Source organism: Bison bison, unplaced genomic scaffold (assembly GCF_000754665.1).
Source record: "Bison bison bison isolate TAMUID 2011002044 unplaced genomic scaffold, Bison_UMD1.0 scf7180017864118, whole genome shotgun sequence".
Taxonomy (NCBI): Eukaryota; Metazoa; Chordata; class Mammalia; order Artiodactyla; family Bovidae; genus Bison; species Bison bison.
Window position 1 is genome coordinate 3,625,592 of NW_011494690.1, and position 25,072 is coordinate 3,650,663.

General features: G+C 36.7%; 2 protein-coding genes across 2 annotated transcripts in view; one reads left to right on the forward strand and one right to left on the reverse strand.

Annotated features, from left to right (window-relative positions):
• The window catches only part of FGF7 (fibroblast growth factor 7), a 62,151-nt gene extending 42,294 nt beyond the window's left edge, over nt 1–19,857 (reverse strand). The window contains exons 1-2 of the mRNA XM_010839518.1: nt 19,337–19,857; nt 18,191–18,744 (exon numbers count right to left, since the gene is read on the reverse strand). Coding sequence (XP_010837820.1) covers nt 18,191–18,476 — 286 coding nt within the window. The 5' untranslated portion in view covers nt 18,477–18,744; nt 19,337–19,857. The remainder of the gene's footprint in view (nt 1–18,190; nt 18,745–19,336) is intronic.
• FAM227B (family with sequence similarity 227, member B) overlaps nt 1–25,072 on the forward strand; it is a 217,778-nt gene that overhangs the window by 126,810 nt on the left and 65,896 nt on the right. The gene's annotated exons all lie outside the window — the stretch shown is intronic.

Sequence of the window (25,072 nt, forward strand, 5' to 3'; positions counted from 1 at the left end):
AATTGCACTCATCTCACATGCTGGTAAAGTAATGCTCAAAATTCTCCAAGCCAGGCAGCAGCAATACGTGAACCGTGAACTTCCAGATGTTCAAGCTGGCTTTAGAAAAGGCAGAGGAACCAGAGATCAAATTGCCAACATGTGATGGATCATCAAAAAAACAAGGGAGTTCCAGAAAAACATCGATTTCTGCTTTATTGACTATGCCAAAGTCTTTGACTGTGTGGATCACAATAAACTGTGGAAAATTCTGAAAGAGATGGGAATACCAGACCACCTGACCTGCCTCTTGAGAAACCTGTATGCAGGTCAGGAAGCAACAGTTAGAACTGGACATGGAACAACAGACTGGTTCCAAATAGGAAAAGGAGTACATCAAGGCTGTATATTGTCACCCTGCTTATTTAACTTCTATGCAGAGTACATCATGAGAAATGCTGGGCTGGAAGAAGCACAAGCTGGAATCAAGATTGCTGGGAGAAATATCAATAACCTCAGATATGCAGATGACACTACCCTTATGGCAGAAAGTAAAGAGGAACTAAACAGCCTCTTGATGAAAGTGAAAAGAGGAGAGCGAAAAAGTTGGCTTAAAGCTCAACATTCAGAAACCTAAGATTGTGGCGTCCGGTCCCATCCCTTCATGGCAAATAGATGGAGAAACAGTGGAAACGGTGGCTGACTTTATTTTTCTGGGCTCCAAAATCACTGCAAATGGTGATTGCAGCCATGAAATTAAAAGATGCTTACTCCTTGGAGGAAAAGTTATGACCAACCTAGACAGCATATTAAAAAGCAGAGACAGCTGTTTATTCAATTTATTCCTCTTGTTTGAAACTTTGATTTTGTTTTCTCCATCATGTTGGTGATAATTTAGTTAAACTAGTTTTGAGTCAATAAATGTTAGTCGCTCAGTCATGTCCATGGACTGACTGTGTGTACATGTACAGTCCATGGACTGTAGCCTGCCAGATTCCTCTATCCATGTAATTCTCCCAGCAAGAATACTAGAGTGAGTTGTTGTTCATTTCTCCAGGGGATCTTCCAAACACAGGGATGGAATCCGGGTCTTCTGCCTTGTAGGCAGATTCTTTACCTAATCTGTGCCACCAGGGAAGCCCAATAGTAACAAATATAGTCATTCTAAATAAAAATATTCTTATGCATTAATAGCTTTCCATGGACAGTGGCACCCCACTCCAGTACTCTTGCTTGGAAAATCCCATGGACGGAGGAGCCTGTTAGGCTGCAGTCCATGGGGTCGCTAAGAGTCGGACACAACTGAGCGACTTCACTTTCACTTTTCACTTTCATGCATTGGAGAAGGAAATGGCAGCCCACTCCAGTGTTCTTGCCTGGAGAATCCCAGGGACAGGGGAGCCTGGTGGGCTGCCGTCTATGGGGTCGCACAGAGTCAGACACGACTGAAGTGACTTAGCATAGCATAGCATGGACAGTCTACAGTTTTACCCAGATCAGTTTCCTCAACAATTACTGATAGTTTGGAAAGCTATCAGTTTGCCTATTTGATTGCAAATAGCTATCAAAAGCTATCAATATGAAATTATCACTATTACCAGAAAATCCACCTGAAGTAAATATATCATTGATGATGAACATTTATTTTAAGCATAGCAAATAACACATTAGTGCATTTTCTACCAAAATTTACTTAACTATGAGTAAAAACATACAGATTTCCCATCAACTTTTATATTGCTTACAAAATGCTATTGTTAACCATGTATCTAAAGTCTGTTTTTAAAAAATTAATTTCAAAGAAACATAAAAGCTGGGCATAATACTTCAGTGTAAATAAATAACTAAAATAAAAAGCCTGGTATATTTGAAAGAACTGACCAAAATTTCACAAATTTCTTCCTCATTAGAATATTGTTTTATGCAGCAAATAATAAATAGGAACTTTATTTCCACAAGTACAAAATGAAAATAGTCAAGAAAGATTTCAGTAAATCCAGAGGCTTCTGACCTGGTCATGAAAGATAATTAGGGGACTGTGAGATGCTGATCTAACCTTGAAGATGACATAACAAGGACCACTCAGTCTCCTCAGAAAACTGTGAAATTGTCTGAGACAGAGTGAGCCATTTCATTATTACCTTTGTTTTAATTTTATAACAGCTTTCTTATAACATTCTTATGGTAATAGCCTTCAAATTTAGAATGTGAGAAAAACATGTTTATGATAATGTTAACATAACCAACAAAATGTAGAATCTTGGATGTCTGAAGAGAAATTATCTTCTATGTAAGATATCATACATTTTGCTTGAATGCACTCCAGGAAAATAGATGTTGTTTCATCCTTGAAACATGGCAATGTTTCCTACTGGGTAGTGTTTTATTATGAACTGGACTTGACTTGAAGGGTTGAGGTGGACTTTCTTAAATTAACAATAGGCATTAATTTATTTCATTTGCACACTTAGCACAGTTCTTTTTGTTTCTTATTTTAAAATTATAAGTCTAAAACTGTGTGTATTTTTATATCTGTAAACAGAATGTGATTTTTTTACTATAATTAAATTTTTTAAAGTATTTCTTCCTGCACACAGATGTCAAACATAGAGTACAAATTCACAAATAGAGGAGGATATGACTTCTTGAAAAGTTGTGCTTGATTCCTTAGATTTTAATCTTAAAATATTTCAAAGAAATTTCTTTATTACTTATAAGTACTAATTACTACAGTGAATAAGACTATATTTCAAAACAATTTTTGTATGTGAAAACCCCAGAACAAAATTTGTTTGCATGAAGATTGAGAAGCTCTTGTGGTAGCATATGATTTCTTTGCTATTTATTATGTTTTTCTCTTTGACCTTATTAATGCATCTCTGGATACCTAGCAACCTAGGTTGCACTCCTGGCTCTACCACTGACTAACTGCAACTTTGGCTTACTTCCTAACCTTATAGAAGCTCAAAATATACTTACCCTCTAAGCAACGCTCAAAGTATTTTTGCCAGCAGTGTACAAGAAGAATTTCCTTTAGTTAATATTCTCAGGTTCTTACAATTGTCCGAAGAAATAACAATACAATGCAAGATTATTTGCAATTATTTACCATGGGTCTGATGGCTTATCTCCATAAATTATTACAATGATATATTTGAGAAAGCCTTACATTAGGGTAGGAAACTGTAGTCTTGCATATCTGACCTTTAGCATGATTTCATTGAGTGATTAGGGTAATATTAGTTGAATCACAATCAACTTCTCCAAGAAGATGAGCCCCCATGCCCTCCACCTCTGGTGGGTACTCCGGTTACATCTGTCAAAATCTCTGTGGACCTCAGGATTACAGAGCATCCCTCTCTGCCTTTTCTCTCTTTTCTCAATGTATCTATAATCTGTATTCCTTTTCCTTCTCTCTCCCTGCTTTTTCCTTAGCTTGTGTCTTTCTCAATTTACTTCCTCACACCTCTCCTTTAATTCTATCTCCCCACCTCTGACCTACACCTTCTTCTTTTGTTTTCCTATCTTCTCTTTTTGTACTATGAAGTTAAAATGTGTTTTAAAGCATTTTGCGTATTTACTAGCTCTGTGTTGCTACTTTCTCTGCACCATACTCTCTAGCTAGCCAGGACAAGACACCATTCTCCAAAATCGCCCTACTGTAACCATACCTTTTTGCACACTTGTTCATGACTTGGAAAGCTCTTCACCCTCTGTCAAAATCCTTCAACCAATCCCCCTTTTATTCCAATTTTATTCAAATTTAATTCAAATTTAAAATTTTCTTTTCCTAATTCTTCTACTCTGTCCTTTTTACATTTTTAGGCTCACCAAGAAGTATTCACTTTCATTCTCCTGATCTCTCCTTTCTTCATATGAAATGTATTAGTAACTTTCAGGACTTACTAGATTATTTCCTATAAAAGCCCAGTAAAAAGTTATTTGTCTTCATAACCTTTATTGTACAGTGTCACCTTACACATTAAAGGTGCTCTATAAATATTGAATTGTATTCTCAACTTAAATCCTAATCATCTAGATCAAATTGCCTTTTAATTTGGCTTCTAAATGGCACCTGTATCTCTACTCAGTTCTTGCCATCACTGCATTTATGTGCTGCGCAAATGACTCAACAGGTTTGTTAGGAAAAGTAGATTGAATGTGACAGTTGCAGATAAAGAAGACTGTGTGTGAGGGCAGAGTTAGTTTCTATCTTCAATTCTGTTTTATTGTCTCCCCAACAACTAGCACAGTTCCTGGCATATTATGTGCTTAACAATATCCGTTAAGTGAATGAATGAATATTTGGGGTCAGTATTTGGTGACAGCTCACTGTAACCTCATAAGAGACCTTTAGCTAGAACCACTCAACCCAGCTGCTCCTAGACTCCTGACCCTCTGACACTATGAAGTAATATATACTGTTTTAAGTTGCTAAATTTTGGATAATTTATTATTATGCAGCATTTATAGCTAATATGCCTTCTCTTTCTTCCCATCCCATCCCTCAGTTGCTTAGTACCATTGGTAACATTTTGCAATTGAAATCTGTTCAAACAATGTGCTCTAATCACCATCTTTTTATATTAAAAAAAATCTGAGACCCAGAATAGTTCAGTATTTATCCAAGGTCAATTAATTACTAGAAAAAAGTTTAAAACCAAAGAAATAATATGGTATTATTTCCGTATTCCTATGCTGCCTCTGACTTTATAATCATTTGTCTACTCCTAAGTATTAAATAGCATGTATTAATGTTTATATTAAAAGAGCACTGTGAAGATAAAATTTTTCATACTATCTTTGCACTAACTCATCATTTTTATTCCCTTTCTTTTGCCTCCTTTAATTGATAAAAGTCCTAAAAACACTAGAAATAAATTGAGAACATAGTAAGTGTGGACAAAAGAAAGAACCAGTTTGCCAATATACCATTTCTTTTTCAACCTTTCATAAGTGCTTGTTATAAAAAACTCTGTGACTTCTTTTATTTGCTTTTGTGTTTGTTCTGTTTGAATTTAGTGGCCTTTAGAGAGGGGAGCTGTCTGGCTATACTCCCCAAACTGACTGATTTACTCTCTGAAATCCAACTGTATATATGTATGTATTCTATAACAATTATGAAGATACTTACTAGTGAACAGAATTATAAATGTTTTTAACAAATGTCAGAAATGTGTTTAAAAAACAACCAAATCAAATTTTGCAGCATCTTTAGCAATTTGTAAGCAAATAAACTGAAGGTTTCCACCCCAACTCAGAGGAACATAAATGGAGATGTTTTGTACAAGGCAAGTTGGAGTAGAGTTTTTATTTAATAATAAGAAAATGCCAAGTACTCATTAGGGCCTATCATAGAGAAGATAATTTCAGCTGTTTATAGTTCTTTACATGTAAATGATCCCACTGCATGATGCAAATTAATATGTGATGTTTTAATAATATCAGTGACAGTTTAATGATACATGTGTTAATAACAAAAGCTATGCTTTGAAGTTAAGCCTACTCGGGTTCATATTCCAACCCTGACAGTCAGTAGCTTTAGAACCTAGAGCAAGATACCTACCTCTGTGAGCCAAAGTTGCCTCTGCAAAATGAGCATAACTCTGCCAGGCCCATGGTAACAACTCAGTAAGTTTACCTCTTTAGTAGTTATTTTCATGATCCTAAAATATTAGTAACTTGTGTTATCATTATAGGGAGAAAGTGTAACTTTAAAACACTTCATTTCTTCCGCTTCAAAGTCTCTTATCATCTTGTGTTGACTATAAGGAAACTAGAAGTTTTAAAGCAGTATTCTGAATATGAACTTCTTAAACTTTAATATGTAATGTTAATCACAGTGAATTCATCAGGTTTACTATTCAATATCTACTGTTTATAAGTTAACTCACTACCCAGATATTTCCAGAAAACAATCCATCATTGCACATAGAAAATTTTGATATGATGATTTCAATCATCAGCTAATATTGAACACCAATCTTTCTTAATTAAAGTGAACACACCTAAATGGGCTTCTCTGGTAGTTCAGACAGTAAAGAATCTACCTGGAATGTGGGAGACTTGGGTTCAATCCCTGGGTCAGGAAGATCCCCTGTAGGAGGACATGGCAACCCACTCCAGTATTCTTGCCTGGAAAATCCCTTTGCACAGAGGAGCCTGGTGGGCTACAGTCCATGGGGTTCACGAAGAGTCGGACATGACTGAGTGACTAAGCATAGCCTCAACACCTAAATAGGCACAACAGGCCTATATATTTTTATTGAGGTATAGTTTACTTACAACATTATATTAGTTTTAGGTATGCAGCACAGTGATTCAAAATCTTTACAGATTATACTCCACGTAGAGTTATTCTACAATGCTGGCTATATTCCCTATGCTGTACAATATATCTCTGTAGCTTATTTATTTTATATATAGTAGTTTGTACCTCCTAATCTCCTATCCATGTCTTGCCCCTTCTCCTCCTTTCTCCCTACTGTTAACCACCAGTTTGCTCTCTATATCTATGAGTCTGTTCCTTTTTTGTTACGTTCATATTCGTTTTACTTTTTAGATTCCACATATAATTGATAACCTACATTATTTATCTTTGTCTGAATTATTTCACTAAGCATAATACCTTCCAGGTCCATACATGTTGTTGCAAATGACAAAATTTCATTTCTTTTAATGGCTGAGTAGTGTTGCATTGTGCGTATGTGTGGTTTATATTACATCTCTTTATCCATCCATTGTTGATGGACACTTGGATTGCTTTCATATCTATGCTATTGTAAATAATGATGCTGTATCTCAATAATACTTGAGATACAGTATCTTTTTTAATTAATATTTTCACTTGTTTTGGATAAAAAGTACATTTTTATATCTTTCAGTTCCAGGAGTGGAATTGTTGGCTCATATGGTAGTTCTGTTTTTAGATTTTTAAGGACCTTCCACAGTGGCTGCACCAATTGACTACTTTCCCACCAACAGTGTACATCCCTTTCTCCACATCCTCTCCCACATTTGTTATTTGTGGGCTTTTTGGTGGTATTCATTCTGAGAGGTATGAGGTGATACCTCACTGTGGTAGCCTAGGTATCATTTTAAAACTAGAACTTGTATACTAGCAAGCTGGCCAATTTCCTGAGCATTTTTCCTTTCCTTCTGTAAAGTGAACTAACTGTGATTATAAGCTTACAATGAATAGGGTGAAATTGATAGTTGCTCAGAGTCTGAGCAACTATCAATTTCACCCTCTTCGTTGTAGTTTTGTCTGGGAGAAGGCAGCGGCACCCTACTCCAGTACTCTTGCCTGGAAAATCCCATGGACAAAGGAGCCTGGTAGGCTGCAGTCCATGGGGTCGCTAAGAGTCAGACTTGACTGAGCAACTTCACTTTCACTTTTCACTTTCATTCCTTGGAGAAGGAAATGGCAACCCACTCCAGTGTTCTTGCCTGGAGAATCCCAGGAACGGGGGAGCCTGGTGGGCTGCCGTCTATGGTGTTGTACAGAGTCGGACACAACTGAAGTGACTTAGCAGCAGCAGCAGCAGTCTTGTCTGACTCTTTGTGACCCCATGGACTGTAGTCCACCAGGCTCCTCTGTCCATGGGATTTCTCAGACAAGAATACTTAAATGGGTTGCCATTTCCTTCTCCTACATAGCTCTTGGACAGCATTTCAAATTAAGAGAATAGTTTTAAAGTTCTCTTTACTGAAAAAGAGAACATCCAACTAGTAAAGAGCATCCAACTAGGTTTAAATCTCACTAAAAATCTATGGATTTCAGTACCCCATTTATACCCAAAATACTCCACCAAGAGTCCAAAATTATACACAGGCTCCTAACTTTGGCATATATTTGTGGTTCAAGGTCACTCTTAAAACATTGGGTCAGGTTCATTTTATAGCCTTTCTAACAACTGGACATGGAACAACAGACTGGTTTCAAATAGGAAAAGGAGTATGTCAAGGCTGTATATTGTCACCCGCTTGTTTAACTTAGATGCAGAGTACATCATGAGAAACGCTGGGCTGGAAGAAGCACAAGCTGGAATCAAGATTGCCAGGAGAAATATCAATAACCTCAGATATGCAGATGACACCACCCTTATGGCAGAAAGCAAAGAACTAAAGAGCCTCTTGATGAAAGTGAAAGTGTAGAGTGAAAAAGTTGGCTTAAAGCTCAACAGTCAGAAAACAGAGATCATGGCATCTGGTCCCATCCCTTCATGGCAAATAGATGGGGAAGCGATGGAAACAGTGACAGACTTTATTTTGTTGGGCCTCCAAAATCACTGCAGATGGTGACTTCAGCCATTAAATTAAAACACACTTGCTCCTTGGAAGAAAAGCTATGACCAACCTAGACAGCATATTTAAAAGCAGAGACATAACTTTGCCAACAAAGGTCCATCTAGTCAAAGCTATGGTTTTTCCAGTAGTCATGTATGGATGTGAGAGTTGGACCATAAAGAAAGCTGAGCGATAAAGAATTGATGCTTTTGAGCTGTGGTCCAACCAGTCCACCCTAAAGGAAATCAGTCCTGAATATTCATTGGAAGGACTGATGCTGACGCTGAAACTCCAATACGTTGGCCACCTGACTCATTTGAAAAGCCCCTGATGCTGGGAAAGATTGAAGGCGGGAGGAGAAGGGGACAACAGAGGATGAGATGGTTGGATGACATCACCGACTCAATGGATGTGAGTTTGAGTAAACTCTGGGAGTTGGTGATGGACAAGGAGGACTGGCGTGCATCAGTCCATGGGGTCGCAAAGAGCTGGACACAACTGAGTGACTGAACTGAACTGAACAACTGAGTGGAAGCTTGGTTTTATTTCTTCATTACACCAAAGATAAATTTCCTAGCTCTGCAGTTTCCATTTAGAAATTTAAATGTTTTACCCAGATCAGGGGTGAAAGTAGGGAGGATGTGGGTGGTGTGGAGGGCATGCTCTGTTGTCAGATAAGTTTAGGAAACCATATATAGTCTGCTAAAGTTCCCTTATAGCTCAGTTGGTAAAGAATCTGCCTGCAGTGCAGGAGACGCTGCTTTAATTCCTGGGTCAGGAAGATCCCTGGAGAAGGGAAAGGCTACCCACTCCAGTATTCTTGGGCTTCCCTTGTGCCTCAGCTGGTAAAGAATTGGTCTGCAGTGCAGGAGACCTGGGTTTGATCCCTGGGTTGGGAAGATACCCTGGAGAAGGGGAAGGCTACCCACTCCAGTATTCTGGCCTGGAGAATTCCATTGACTGTATAGTCCATGGGGTCGCAAAGAGTCGGACACAACTGAGGCACTTTCACTTTCAAAGTTCTGCAATTCATGCTAGTGAAGTATAGGCTCAGTGAATTTTCTCTGTGAAAAAACTTGCTCAGCTTTTTTTAACATAGTATTTTCCAATGAGCTGCAGAAACTGTGCTATAGGAAACATCATTAATTATCTTGAGGGACACTAGTGTTCTAAGAAATAAAGTTTGGAATTGCTGCTGTAAGAAAAATCTGCAGGCTGAGTTGATTTTGAATTTGATGTCAAGTCATTTTCTCATTTATCTACAATTATATCTGATGTTCAGATAGACAGACAAAATGGAAAATATTCCAGTAGCTTTTAATGGAACATGATAAATATGCTATTTAAGGATGTTGAAATATGCCACATTTCTCCTTTCTAGTATTAAACAGAAAAATAAACTGTTTCAGAATCGTCTGTATAAATAAGCAAAGATTATTACAGAATTATGCACAGATTTTCAAATTTATTTCAGAAACACATGCAGTAATCTATTATCATTTCAACCCTCTGTACACTATTTTATTTTTGTTTTCACCTCAGAAACCCTCCCTCTACTCTTACCAATCCATTGTACTCAATTTCCCCTATTCTGTAAGGGCATCAAAAAGTTAGTGAAATATTGTACATTAACTATACTTCAATTTAAAAAAAAATAGAAAAGCTATATTTTATAAGTATCCTTTGTATTTAAGTCCTCCCTAAACTTAAAATACAAAATTCACTAACGTGTATATAAAGTCCTCTTTCCTTTCATCTCTTGCCTTTTCTCTCCTGTTCAGGGACAAAGATATTTTCTTCCTTTTTGTTCTTAGGACACTAGTGAATGGCTCTATCAAGTGCTTGTGGCCACTTCATTAGTAATGATCACATTCTTCTTCAGGGAAGTTGACTGACATTACTGAAGAATCTCTGGAGACAATTCTCCCCAGTATATATCAAACTTTTTTTACCCAAGAAGAATATTGCCTGCCTAACTGGCAAGTTTTACCAGGACATGGGCATTGAATAGTTCTCCTCTCTCCTTCCCCACCCTAATTCCTTTGTCTTTATATATTACTGCTACTGCTGCTAAGTCATTTCAGTTGTGTCCGATTCTGTGTGACCCCATAGACTGCAGCCCACCAGGCTCCCCCGTCCCTGGGATTCTCAGGGCAAGAACACTGGAGTGGGTTGCCATTTCCTTCTCCAATGCAGGAAAGTGAAAAGTGAAAGTGAAGTCTCTTAGTCGTGTCTGACTCTTAGCAACCCCATGGACTGCAGCCTACCAGGCTCCTCCACCCATGGGATTTTCCAAGCAAGAGCACTGGAGTGGGGTGCCATTGCCTTACTATACAAACACAGATAGCTGACTAGGTTTAATAATGTTTTCCTTGTTAGTAAACTTGGTATGGCTTCTCTACCTAAGTCAGAATCAGGTATCTCAAATACAGATATGAATCTTGGTCAAAAAACTGTCAAATGTTCAGTGAGTCTTTGATGTGGTTTTCAGAACCACGTGAAAGGCAGATAATTTTTATTTTCCAACATACTTTGCTTGTACAAGGATTGGATATGAACTGGGAAGACATTATCCTAAGTGAAATAGGCTAGACACAGAAGAACAAATACTATATAACACAGCTTTCAGGAAAAATCTAAACTATTAGCCACCTCTCATAGAAGCAGAGAAGAATAGTGGTTTCTAGAGACTGGAGGATGTGGAAAACAAGGAGATATTAGTCAAAGGATACTAAGTTTCAGTTATGCAAGATGAATAAATCCAAGAAACATACTCTACACTGTAGTGTTTCTAGTTCACAATATTGTAGATATACTTAAATATTTGCTAAGAGGATAGATAGATCCAACCAGGCCATCTTAAAGGAAATCAGTCCTGAATATTCATTGGAAGGGCTGATCCTGAAGCTGAAACTCCAGTACTTTGGCCACCTGATGGGAAGAGCTGACTCATTTGAAAAGACCCTGATGCTGGGAAAGATTGAAGGCGGGATAAAAGGGGATGACAGAGGATGAGATGGTTGGATGGCATCACCGACTCAATGGATATGAGTTTGAGTAGGCTCCAGGAGTTGGTGATGGACAGGGTGGCCTGGCGAGCTGCAGTCTATGGGGTCGCAAAGAGTCAGACATGACTGAGCGACTGAACTGAACTGAAGAGGATAGATCTTATGTTAAGTACTTTTATTACTACTACTATTAATAATAATAAAAAAGATCAGGAGAAAACTATTGGAAGTGATAGCTATGTTTATGGCATAGATTATGATGATATATACTTACCTCTGAATTCATCAAATTGTAACTTTCAATAATTACAACTTTTTGCATGTTAATCATACCTCAGAACTTTTTTTTAAAGCTTGAATATAGTTTAGAAAAAGTAGGAATTCATGTGGAAGCCCATTTCATTTAATGTTGTTTTTATCCATATTACTTAGGTATATGCAATTCCTGCCTCTTCTATGTGCCATATGTGAAATTAAAACAGAAATGTATTGTATTCCAGTCGTAATGTAAAAGAAGTTACTATGCTATTTTGGTGCAGTGGAAGAAAGCTGGGATTTAGAAAAGAAAGGAAAGAAAGCTTTGCTTTAATCCCTAACTTACAAACAGAACAAACTTTTAGGTTCATAGTCTTTCACTAATCTGAATAAACCCTCTAGGCTTGTAGTTTCTTTCCTATTAGATTTTCTAGACTGCAGCTTGTCTCTTTAAATCACTGCTTTTGTAGGGTGGCCATAGGAGGTAAAACCCTAATTTGGGGGCATCAGTTCATAATCATAAATGGCTAATTTAAGTGCCTTGTAAGCTGGCCTTGATGCGTATACTCCAGGTTCCCTGCTTGCAGCATCACTTGAAAGTGTCAGAAGGGAATCAGACCTGCTGTTATTGTGAAATTGTGGCACAGGACCTAATTTTTTCCCAGCAATGAACTCGTTCATCAAAGATGCCTTCTTAAATAGTAGCTAGAAAGCTATCACATGGATTTCCAAGCCAGTTCACCAAATGTTGGATCCACTAAGATTTGTCAAAAATGTTGAATCCTGATGCCTTATCCAGAGATTCGTTCCTGATGGGCCCATTTTAAAATCCTCCAGGGCAAAGGTGAACTCTGGAGCCCTCTAAGGGTTCCAAAACATTCCCAGGACACCTAGGGGGAATCCTGCTGAATTAGAAGCCTTGGCTCCTTAAGTAGTGGTTTTCAACCTTAGCTGCAGATTAGAATCACTGGAGAGCTTTAAACAAACACTGTTGCCTGGGTTCTTCGTGCCTTCACAAGAGTCTCCTTTAACTAGGGGGTGGTTTCCCCAGTAATCTAATGTGATCCCCGTAGTTTTGTAGCCATGTCAGGATTATCTGGGGAACTTTTGAAATTTCTGATGCCCAGGCTGCACCCCAAATAAATTTAATGAGAATTTTTGTGGATGGAACCTGGTATCAGTATTTTTTAAAGTTTCCCAGCTGGTTTCAATATCTAGTTAAGGCTGAGAAATAGAAAAATCTAGAAAAGAAATCCCTTCCACATAGATCTAAAAGGTGGCATCTTACATCCTCTTCAATTCACCTGGGTCTCTGAAAGCTCTAAAACTATAGGCTGAAGAGTTGTGATGCAACTGAGTCACAAGTTAAAGTGCATGATCAGATACTCTGGATTGATAAGAAATGAAAGTGATGATCAGTTCAAATAAGAATCTATAAAATAAATAAGAAATACACCTGTGGCAATGAGCTGTTGTTAGCATTTATTAAACACCAGACACTGGTATTAGCCTAAAAACAGAGGAAGACCATAAAATGGAAAATTATTCTTAATATTAGAGTTTTCAAAGAATAGCTAATATTTCCAAATTGAGCTATTTCCAAATAGCTGTTATTTCCAAATCTTCCATAATTTAAACCTTGGGAACTTAAGGAAATGCAGGTCACCAGTTCTATAGGATTCCATTTTGTCAGTAATTCTACAGTTTTCATTAAATTCCATAGATATGTTTGTCATTGTCTATTTTTTTTAAATGAGGTTGTTGTGATTTTTTTATTTCTTCCTTTGACAGTGTGAGTTATTTTTTTCTTTTAGATAACCTACTAAGAACTCATTGAAGCATAAGCAAGTTTACCATCTTTATATTTAGAGGAGATATGTATATTTGTTAGCTACTAGCAGAGATTCTTGTTGAGCAGGAACTTATCCAAAGAATTGTTGACAATTAAATCGCTGAAGATTTTGTGGTCAAAGTCAAATCCAACAACAGTGTGTTTATTTTCTTTTTGCCAATTGTTAGGCCATATCCCATCACAGTCTAACAATCCAAAAGAGAATATTGCCAAATCACTGGCCAGTTTTCAGAATGGCTAACCCTTTTCTTACTATGGAACTTTCAATGCTTAATTGTAACAAGTGAGGCATACTTTTTCTTGAATCAATGGCTTATGGCTATTAAGAATTCCTTCTCTAAAGAAATGGGAAGAGAAAAACTTTTTTAGTAATTGAATGTCAAAAGCAAGAAAATCATTCCAAGGGACTGAGTTCACATCTGTCTTTCAGGGCAGTTGTCATCTGCCCAGTGCACTGCTGCTGTCTCTCACTTGGCACCTCAACTCCCAGCTTAAACAGCAGCTATTTGTGTCAGGTGTGGAGTGATAGCCTCTGTCTGCTGATGGGCTGCCTGGGCCAATTATCTAAATTCACCCCCTGGCCTTGTCCCCGAGTGGAAAGCTCTGACTACCTCAGTGGAAGGACTGACCATCTGTTGCCAGTCCCTTTGTGATATTATTAACGCTCTCCTTCTGCAAAGAATGTGGATTATTTCATTTTGGAGGGGCATTTTGTGCTTTTACTATTATTATTATTAATTCAGGTTAGGTTCTAGTTTCATCTCTTAGAAGCCTACTAAAAGGCTAAATGTGGTGCCACCAGAGAACAAGTTAAAAGGAGAGGCTTTCCTCTCCTTGGGTAAGAATAGTGTGCTCTCTCAGGACCAGTTCTCCAGTGATACTTTCTCTCTCTCCCAGAGTCAGAAATGCAATTCAGCAGCTCTTGGCCTCTTATAAATTCCTATTTTGACATAGCCGGGTCTTGCTTATACAGTTACTAATACAAGTCTTGTTTCTGTTGGGTTCCTTGGTGCATTTTTTACTGTCATTTATTCAATCTTATTTAGATATAAAATATTTCACAAGACAGCACTGTAATTAAGCCTGAAGTGAGACTTTTACAACCCAGGGTAGCTTAGATGATTTTCTTAATTCCCTAAAGATGTGAGGGACTTCCCAGGTGGCTCAGTGGTAAAGAATCAGCTGGCCAGTGCAGGAGACATGGATTCTATCCCCAGGTCAGGAAGATCCCCTGGAGAAGGTAGTGGTGACCCCCTCCAGTGTTCTTGCCTGGGAAATCCCATGGACAGAGGAGCCTGGCAGGCTACACTCCATGGGGTCGCAAAAGAGTTGGACACGACTGAGCGGCTAAACAACAGTAACAAAGATGTGAGACATGAGTCGTCATATCCACTCCCTATCACTCCCCTTCTCTTCCTCCAACCCTCCATACACCTGCCCCAGCCTAACACTTCTGGAAGCAGAATTATACACCCAGATTTTTCACCTCACCTACCTACTCCAATCCATTATCTTAGCAACATCTTATAAACCACATTCCTATGAAGGAGTGGTGCTTCTGCTGGTGAAGCAAGCAGTCCTTCAAGATGCATTAATATCTTCAGGTCATTTTCCCTTTCATTCACAGCAAAGCCATGAAAATAGACTAGGGACTTTCTTATGGTAACCCAGAAAACCACTGTTCATGTAGATGATGTCCAACTTTTCATGCCAAATTTTATCATCTAAGACATTTAAATGTATCCCATCTTAAAAGGCCTCCAAAGAAGAACGTTCAACAATGTATGAACCAAGTTAAGGCATCAGAACACATGAAATTCGAAGTTTAATTTTGATCTTTTCCACTTTCTGTACTTGGTATTTCAACCTAGTAGATAATCCAGTTACCTTTTACTTTCTCATTTTAATGAAATAGGAAGGAAACAGCTTTTGTTCATTTATTCATTAATTCAGTTAAGGATTGAGAGATATAAACAATAAGTTTTGTAATTTCAGATTTTTGTTTTCTTTGACTTTTAAACGAAATCTTCTGAGCAATTTCTTTGTATCTGGATGCAGTAGCTTCAACTTCACCTAGGGCAATTTGCATTTTTTGTATGAGACACTCAATTTTAATATTAGTAAGGAAATAAATATTAGAATTCTCTTCTATGTTATTCTCTGTATATTTTTCAATGGAGTACCTTAGGATTTTCTGTAGACAACAGTGAGTTAGCCTCTATTTATGAAGAAGTCTGATAGGCTTATTCTTCAGTAAGACAGCAGCAAAACTTGACAACAATTTGGAGCTTACTGAAAGGATCCAGATGTAAGCTTCCCTCTCTAGGAGAATTTACCTGGAAGTATATACACTATATATGGTATATACTATCAAGAAAGTATATACAGTCTATGAAAAAGCTTATAGAAATAAGATTATTTACATAATATATATTATTTCTTTTAGTACATTGGTATTGTGACATTCTAACTTATAATGATATAGGATGACTTTCTTTCTTTCCTTCTTTCTTTACTTCCTCACTTTCTTTGTTCCTTTATTTTTTACTACAGAATTAGTGTTAGAAGAGAAATTATGTACCATATTGCCTTTATGGTTACTCAAGGTCAGTGCTAAATTGTGTTTCAAACTATGGAAAATTTTAGTACTTTGTGTATGTTTTAAAATATCTGAGTTTCATAGTTTCAAGAAATTTTAATACAAAATAAGACACATATATCTGAATGCATTCTTATCGCAGGTATTCCAATTTTAGATATTCTAATTGATCCCAAATAATTATGAATAATGTTCACTTTCACTGAATTTTGCATCTAATTTTTCACTTTTTCATTACTTGGTAAAAGCAGTCAAAAGGAATTAGCATATGGAAGAATTCTACAGTGTTTAGGCTCAATAACTTTACTACTACAATTTGAAATTAGTTCTGACAGCTCAACTTATCATTAAGATGATATTCACTTTCATCTCATTCAATATATATGGTAATTATATCATATAATCATATAATTTAGATTGTTCACATTTGTGTTATATATTCTAAAGTTTAGATTAAAATATACTGTAAGAACTAAAATGTATATTGGATCATCTGTACATATCCCACAACTTACAGATTAAAAAATGAGAATTGGAAAAAGTAAGGAGTTGTACCAGAGTCAGTCACAGGCAGGGTTTGGACCTATCTGTCATAACTTCCACCTGGGCTCTGTTTTCTCCACCAAGTTCTGTTATCCATTATAAATCTCAATAACTTTTAAATGGGCTTCCCTCATGGCTCAGATGGTAAAGAATCCTCCTGCAGTGCAGGAGACCTGGGTTTGATCCCTGGGTTGGGAAGATCCCCTGGAGAAGGGAATGGCTACCCATTCCAGTATCTTTCCTGGAGAGTTTCATGGACAGAGGAGCCTGGCAGGACACAGTCCATGGGGTCATTTATTGATATGAGCCAGATTCTTTTGCTCACATAGAAATAGCTATCCACAAAACTTTCCTCCAAATAGTTATTTCCTTAGCTAAACTTCAGTATAATCAGAACAATATTCTAGAACTAACATGATAACATTATTAATAGAGATAATAATAACCATACTGTTAGCAATCCATTAAAATGACCTTAACATTCTATATCAATTATAGTTTAAAAAGTAGTTTCTCTCATTTTCATATTGGAAACATAATTCTCCATATTCCCATATTGGTTTATTATTAATAGTTTAGAAGCCTAAAAGACATTTATTAAATAAGCAGCAAAGTTTTAAATGTTCACTTGTAAGCCTGGCACTATGCTAAGCAAATGTTTACAGTATCACCCCCATGCATTCTTTTTCAATTAAGTTTAACATATGTAACATTATAAAATGATATGTTATAACATTGTTCAAGTGCTAGTAATGCAAACAAACTTTCTTTTCACTCAGGGATTTTAAATTCTTAGTGTACATGTTCAGGTATATATTTTACTCCATAAAATTTAATACTTTTGAAATTGGTTATTAATCATAACTGCTAAATGATAAATCCAAACCTGATATATCGAGATAAAAAGAATAACTGATTATTGAAGAAAATATAATTATCTACATTTGAATCATGAAATTAATGTCTCTTCCAACTCACTTTTATTTCCTCCTTCACATTTATATTTCCCTTAAGGTAACATAGAACTTTTATGGCATAGAATATGAAGATAAAAAAATGTTAGGAGGAGCCTGTTTTTGTGCCTAGGTAAATAATTAAGCAATCAAATACAAGTTCCTATGACATGAACAGATGAGGAGACCACAGATTCCTATCTGTTTTATAGTTATATACAATTGCACAAGTCAATTTAGCACAATTCAGTATTTGACACCATGGAAATATTTTTTCAAGAGAAACCAAATTATTTTTTGAAAAAAATCTGTATTTCCTCAAAATAATTATAATGCATTTTTGGTGAGCATTCACTGAGTATTCTAAGGAGAGTTCCTAGTGAGCTTTGCTAGAATACAATAAATCACATTTCAGTATAATTAATAATATTTATGTTTTGCTTAACATAGGAGCATTTGAGCTTAGAACATGGAGAATATATTTTCAAATTGGCTTGGTTTATCAGCTCCAACTGTAATATTATTATATTTGCCCTACTCCAGGAGATATTTTTGGGAACATAGTTTATCCCAATTAAGAGCCAATAGAAAATTACATTTAAATTTTTTCCAAAACAAAGGGAAATTTAGAAAGCATGTCACTTGAAAATTGATCTTTTCACAGATTGTTAAGGCTCATAAGCTTTTCTATAAATAAGAAAACATTACTTACTGTAATTATTCTTCATCTCTTGAGTCCCTTTGACTTTGCCTCGTTTATCAATCCTCAGATACCACTGTGTTCGACAGAAGAGTCTTCTCACTCTTATATCTCCTCCTTCCATGTAATCATAACTTCTTGTATGTCGCTCGGGGCTGGAACAGTTCACATTTGTAGCCATTTGCTCTGGAGTCATGTCATTGCAAGCTAAAGATATAGTGCCCACTAGACAGATAATGTGGAAGCATGATCTGTAGAGCAAACTTGGCAGGATCCATGTCAGTATCCATTTGCGCATTATAGTATAGTGCTCCGGGTGTTCATGAATAACATAATGAAAATTAAATCTTGAGTTGATTGTTGCTCCTAGGTCATTGACCTCTTCCTATCTGTGAACTGTAGATTGGTTTAAGGAAGAGCGGTTGCACTCTCCAAATTGTTAGCCTTATCCTTTTAGTCCTGATAGCAGTATAGGAGTCCTCCTTAAATAACTCTCTGTTGGTATATCCTTATAAAAGCAGGTTGTAATAAGCTCAGTTGCTGAGATGCTGTTTGCTACTTGACTTCTGTTTGCAATGAGAGATCAAGAATGGGGAGGGAGGAGAGAGAGGAAGATGAAAAGTGATTGTATAAATTTCAGTGGGCAAATACTCTTACAACATACTGTGTAATTCTTACTGTGAAGGTACCTTTAAAACAGTTTTCACAGAGGATGTCAGGGTCCTTACCACTCTATTTGTAGACTTATAAAAGTTCTATATTAGTAGAGATTAATCTGAACATGATTGTACCATTCATTCCAGTCCCTATTTGATAAGAAACATCCAGCAATTTAGAGCTGTTGATTTAAATTCAGTTCTAAAGTTCCTGTTAACAAAATATTAATGCTTTTTCCTAGATGTCTTTATTCTTTTACAGTTGTGGTTTCACAGTTATTTTCTTCTGAACTGCCCACAGTTCTCAAGTTAAACGTCAGAATTGTTCTGGAGAATTTCAACCTTATCTTTATGTAAGTTCTATAACGTAATTACTGTAGATAATCACACGGCTCAAAAGTCTGGTAACTTTACTTGTCCCCTCAGGACTAAAAGCAGAGAAATAGATAAACTACTAACAAACAGTTAGCATTATTTTTAAAGACAAGTAACATTCACTTACTTGTTCTGTTGATAACAGCTGGATACACAAGAATTCCATGTCTGTTGTCTGCCCTGTGCAACTTGAGCCTCTCTACTGTAGCTACAAACTATTTCTCAGCTGAGAAATTCTCCAGCGGAATCATAATTGTTTCCATAAATCAACAGCAGGCACGAGGATTTTCTCTGTGTGTGTGAGCGCGTGTGAGCTTGTGTGTGTGTGTGTGGAGCCTTTTATTCAGAGCTTTTCAATAAATACCTTTGCTGACCTCATTGGAAGCAATTAAAACTTAACCAGTAAGCTGTTAGTTGAATACAACAGTGAGAATAAAAGAGGCTTGTATAGTATTCATTCAGTGGTCATGAGAGGGAGCTGTGAACATGGTTTATGCTCAGATCTACAAATGGGTACCTACTTTGTAGAAACAAATCTCTGATTCTGAAGCAGTTAGAAAGGGAAACAGAATTTTTTAGGTTGTCTCATAGCAGTTGAAATAAGTTTAAAAATACTGCTTTGACCATATATGTAAAGGGATCTTTTACCAGGAAATCTTTTACATAGATTTATGGAGCATACATTGCTACTATTATTCTTTTGTGTTAAGAATGTTAGAATAAAACTCCTAATATGTATTAAGTCACACCTTAGTGTCTTCAAGAAGTGTATAGCTGAGTTAAGGGTATATCTCTTCCTATAGAGGTATTTCAGCATTGCTTATAACTTTATGTCTTATGTTCCTATATTCTTACTTGAGTTGAGCCAATAATTACCAGTATGACTTTGGACAAGTCACCTGACGTTTCTGAATCTCAGCTACTACACTTGTAAAATTAGTCTAGACGACTCTATGGTGCCTTGTAGTTTTAAAATTCTGTAACTTGTTGCTTACCCTACTAAGATCAGGAAGAGGATATATACTTTTAAATTATTATTCTTAAAAATTAAAAATAAAATTTTATATGGTTTTATATTGGTTATCAATGGTTGACTCATCCTCAGTAAAAATATTGATGCAATAAATATATGTTCATTTAAGGATAGAATTTTAAGAGGTATAGCTCATGTAAAAAAGAGAATGCTATTTTGCTTTCCATCATGAGTTATTCTCCCCTTTTTTAGCATGTATATATTAGTTTCCTGTTCTAGCATGTATTTATTAGTATACTAGAGTTTCATTAGGTATTTGTTGCAAAATAATTGCATTGTTAATCTAAATCAACATTTAGGAATACATATTAACTTTCTATTTCCCATGGTAATACTCTCAGCGCGCACGCGCACACACACACACACACACACACACACACACACACACACAACTGCACTTGAAATGCACTACTTTACCGCCAGGTGGTGCACGTAGACCAAATAGGAAAAGAAAATCAAGTATTTAATACATTCAATTGTATTATAAGTTATAATTTCCTTTTGTGTCTATGCTTGGAGGAACAGAATCAAGAGCACAGCACAGTTTAAATTTACTCAATTACTCTTTAGGCACCAAATATGACTTTTCTAAGTTTATTAGAGCAGAAGGGGATGACCCTTCTATAATTGCCTCTGTTGAAAGCTGCTGCTGCTGCTGCTGCTAAGTAGCTTCAGTCATGTCCGACTCTGTGCGACCCCATAGGCGGTAGCCCACCAGGCTCCCCCGTCCCTGGGATTCTCAAGGCAAGAACATTGGAGTGGGTTGCCATTTCCTTCTCCAGTGCATGAAAGTGAAGAGTGAAAGTGAAGTCTCTCAGTCGTGTCCGACTCTTATCGACCCCATGGAGTGCAGCCTACCAGGCTCCTGTGTTCATGGGATTTTCCAGGCAAGAGTACTGGAATGGGGTGCCATTGCCTTCTCCTCTGTTGAAAGCTAGATGACTACAAAATATTCCATCATGTATTTCTCTAAAAGGAGGAAGAGAGAAAAAAGAAAATATGATGCTACTGTGTTATAAATCATATCTCCATTAGTTTTGTAGGCAACAATAACGAGCAGGGGTAGAACTCCTAGGACTCGGATATTCCTTCTAAAGAAATGAAAATTATTAACAACTAATTTACATGTAGATATTCAAGAGCTACTAAATTCATCCATTCCACATTGACCCTACAGATTTTATACTAAGAAATCATGGAATCAGAAGTCAAAATTTGCTAATTAAGTGCTCAAGACTTAAATTCAAAAATGATGAAGAGTACTTAGTGCCTCATTTGCTGTATAAGGTTAATTATAAAATTAAAATTAGAAACAAAGTAAATATGAAATTGTAATCTGTGTACTCTAAGTTCATTGTTGTTGTTCAGTCGCTGTCATGTCTGACTCTTTGTGACCCCATGGACTACAGCACGCCAGGCTTCCCTGTCCTTCAGTATCTGAGTTTGTTCAAACTCATGTCCATTGAGTGAGTGATGCCATCCAACCATCTCATTCTCTGTTGCCCTCTTCTCCTCCTGCCTTCAATCTTTCCCAGCATCATGGTCTTTTCCAGTGAGTCGGCTCTTCCCATCAGGTGACCCAAGTATTGGGGTTTCACCTTCAGCATCAATCCTTCCAATGAATATTCAGGGTTGATTTCCTTTAGGATGGACTGGTTGGATCTCCTTGCAGTCCAAGGGACTCTCAAGAATCTTCTCCAGCACCACAGTTCAAAAGCATCAATTCTTTGACTTTCAGCCTTCTTTTTGATCCAAATCTCTCATCTGTACATGTCTACTGGAAAAATCATAAAAACTTTGACTATACAGACATTTGTTGGAAAGTGATGTCTCTACTTTTTAATACACTGTCTAGGTTTGTCATAGCTTTCCTTCCAAGGAGTGGGAGTGTCTTTTAATTTCATGGCTGCAGTCACTATCCGCAATGATTTTGGAGCCCAGGAAAAGAATATCTATTACTACTTCCACTTTTTCCTCGTCTTTTTGCCATGAAGGGATAGGACTGGATGCCATGATCTTTGTTTTTTGAATGTTGAGTTTTAAACCAGCTTTTTCACTCTCCTCTTTCATCCTCATCAAGAGGCTCTTTAGTTCCTCTTCACTTTCTGCCATCAGTGTGGTATCATCTGCATATCTGAGGTTGTGATATTTTTCCCAGCAATCTTGAGTTCATTAGATGCCATTGTACATTGTGATTTGAAAATATGATAGCAGTAATATTAGTGAATGGATTAAATCTTAACAAGGAAATAGGTATCCTTTGATTATCAGTTTACATAATGCTTGCGTGCGTGCTATGGGCCTACAACCACCACAGCCATAATGAAGAGCCTCACTTATCTCTTATTATATTTCAAAAGGAATTATCCAGAAACAAAAGTAACTTAGGTATCTCCAGATAGGGTAAACCGTCTGGGTTTTTTTAATTTCATACTAGTAATAACATTAACAAGTATTTATTGTTCTTGTTTTAAGGTACACATAATGACAGGCTAAGCACATAAAATACTTTGCAGAGGTGCTCTTTTGTTTTTTCCAGTTTGAGTTAACTTCATTTTTAATTGGAAACATCTCTATCTCTTGAGCTTTAAAGTTGTAAAGCAAAGGATTAAATTTGTAAAACAAAGAATTCTTGCATCTATTTCTAAAAGTTCACTTTTTAAAAAACTGTTCTTAGTAAGTAGAGATTAGTACCTGGGATTCTTCAAAAAAGAAACAGTGCTAATACTTGCCTACTTTGATTTGGTGATAGACTATATGAGAAGAATACAAATAATCTATTTCAGTAAATATCATAAAAACATAGGCAGTTGTTAAAGTAATGATTAACCTCCTAGTTTTGCTTAGGCAACTTCCATTATGTCCCTATTTCAAAAAGAGATAAATGATAGAAAATATTTTTGTTTAATGAATTTTGCATTCTAGTCATTAATTTTAAAACTATGTCACATTCATATGCTAATGCTATGCTAAGTCACTTCAGTCGTGTCCGACTCTGTGTGACCCCTAGACGGCAGCCCACCAGGCTTCTCCGTCCCTGGGACTCTCCAGGCAAGAACACTGGAGTGGGTTGCCATTTCCTTCTCCAATGCATGAAAGTGAAAAGAGAAAGTGAAGTCGCTCAGTCGTGTCCGACTCTTAGCGACCCCATGGACTGCAGCCTACCAGGCTCCTCCGTCCATGTGATTTTCCAGGCAAGAGTACTGAAGTGCGGTGCCATTGCCTTCTCCAATGTCACATTCATAAGTATGTATAATATAATTAATAGGAGGGAACATCATTAAATATTTTCATTCTTTTACATTTTTATATTCTATCCTGTTCCACATCCTCCTAGTTCCCATCCTTTCCCTATAGGTAATCATTGTTATTACCTATATTTAGTTTCTGGTGTATCTTTCCATAATTTTGTATGCATATATAGGCAAACTGAATATATATGTGTGTATACAGTTTTACTTGTTCTCTTTTTATGGAAAAGGTAGCATATCATACACAATGTTCTGCATGTTGCATTTTTTACTTAATAAAAAAAAAGAAAATCTTCCCATCTCAGTATTTAGAAAATTACCTCATTTTTTTTTACAGCTGCACAGTACCCCATTGAATGAATATATCACAATGTATTTGACTAGCTTCCTGTTGTTGAACAATTAATTTATTTCCAGTCTTTTTCTATTACAAAAAAAAATGACACAATGAATAAAATTATAAACATATCATTTGAATGGATATTGCCAGTTTACTCTCCACAGAAGTTGAACTAGTTTTTAGTCTCATTCACAGTATATATGGTGCCTGTTCAGTATAGTGTATTGTCAAACACTGGGGGTTTTGGTAATCTGACAGTAAAAAAAGCATTTTATTGTTTTTTCTTGCATTTCTCATTTCATGAAAGAAAGTGTCCGTCATGGACAAGTACTGTAAAGTCCACAGTGCTATGAGTGTCTACCATAAGTGGCAATAGGAAGCTTTCCCTGTGCTAATGCCAGTAGAGCTGCAGTTTAAAGGATGAGAGGGAGTTCTTTCAACAAGGAAACACCAGTGAGCTCTAGGAGAGAGAATGAGAAGGACTTTGGTATGTAAAAAAACTGGAGAAACTTAGCCCTGGTGGGCTAAGTCAGAGTTTGATCTTTATCCCAAGAGCAATGGCCATTATGGGATGATAATCAGAAGAGTGACATGATCATAACTGCACTCTATGCCTCTATTCTGACCCAAACTAATTTAATTTCTGCCAGGAGAATAAGTTTAAGAAATTCAAAATTGTGTTCCTTTATCCTATCTTTTCCATTATTCATATTTTCAAAAAGATATCCAAACTTTGTGATTGAAAAGGAAAGATGTAGAAGAAAAAGTCATATATATCTTCCAACTTGAGTAAAGCCCAAATCTGCTTCATAGGGTTGTGCTAAATGCCCTGAAAAGAAGTGAAACATCAACGTGTCTTTGAAAAGAATCCCAGAGAAGGTAGAGCCCATAGATCAGGCAGCATAGAGAAAAATCTCTTTGGGAGCCACACTCTACATTTCTGGTAGTACCCCAGCACACAGCAGAAGCAGCAAAGCTCCAAAGAGTAGAGACTGCCTACGTGTCTAGAAACAGACAGACTCAAAGCACCCCTTATAAATATTTCTCGTGTTTTAAAAGACATCTGGAAAAGCAGAGAACCCAGACCTGAAGAAACTTCATGAGCAGTCAGTAGACACCTACAAGTAACTAGAACAGACAGAGGACACAACTGAGTCCCTTGTCTTGGGCCAGAATTCTCTCTCATCTTGAAACAGAGGAGGGAACCCAACAGTTGACATAAGTTTCTACTAACCAGTG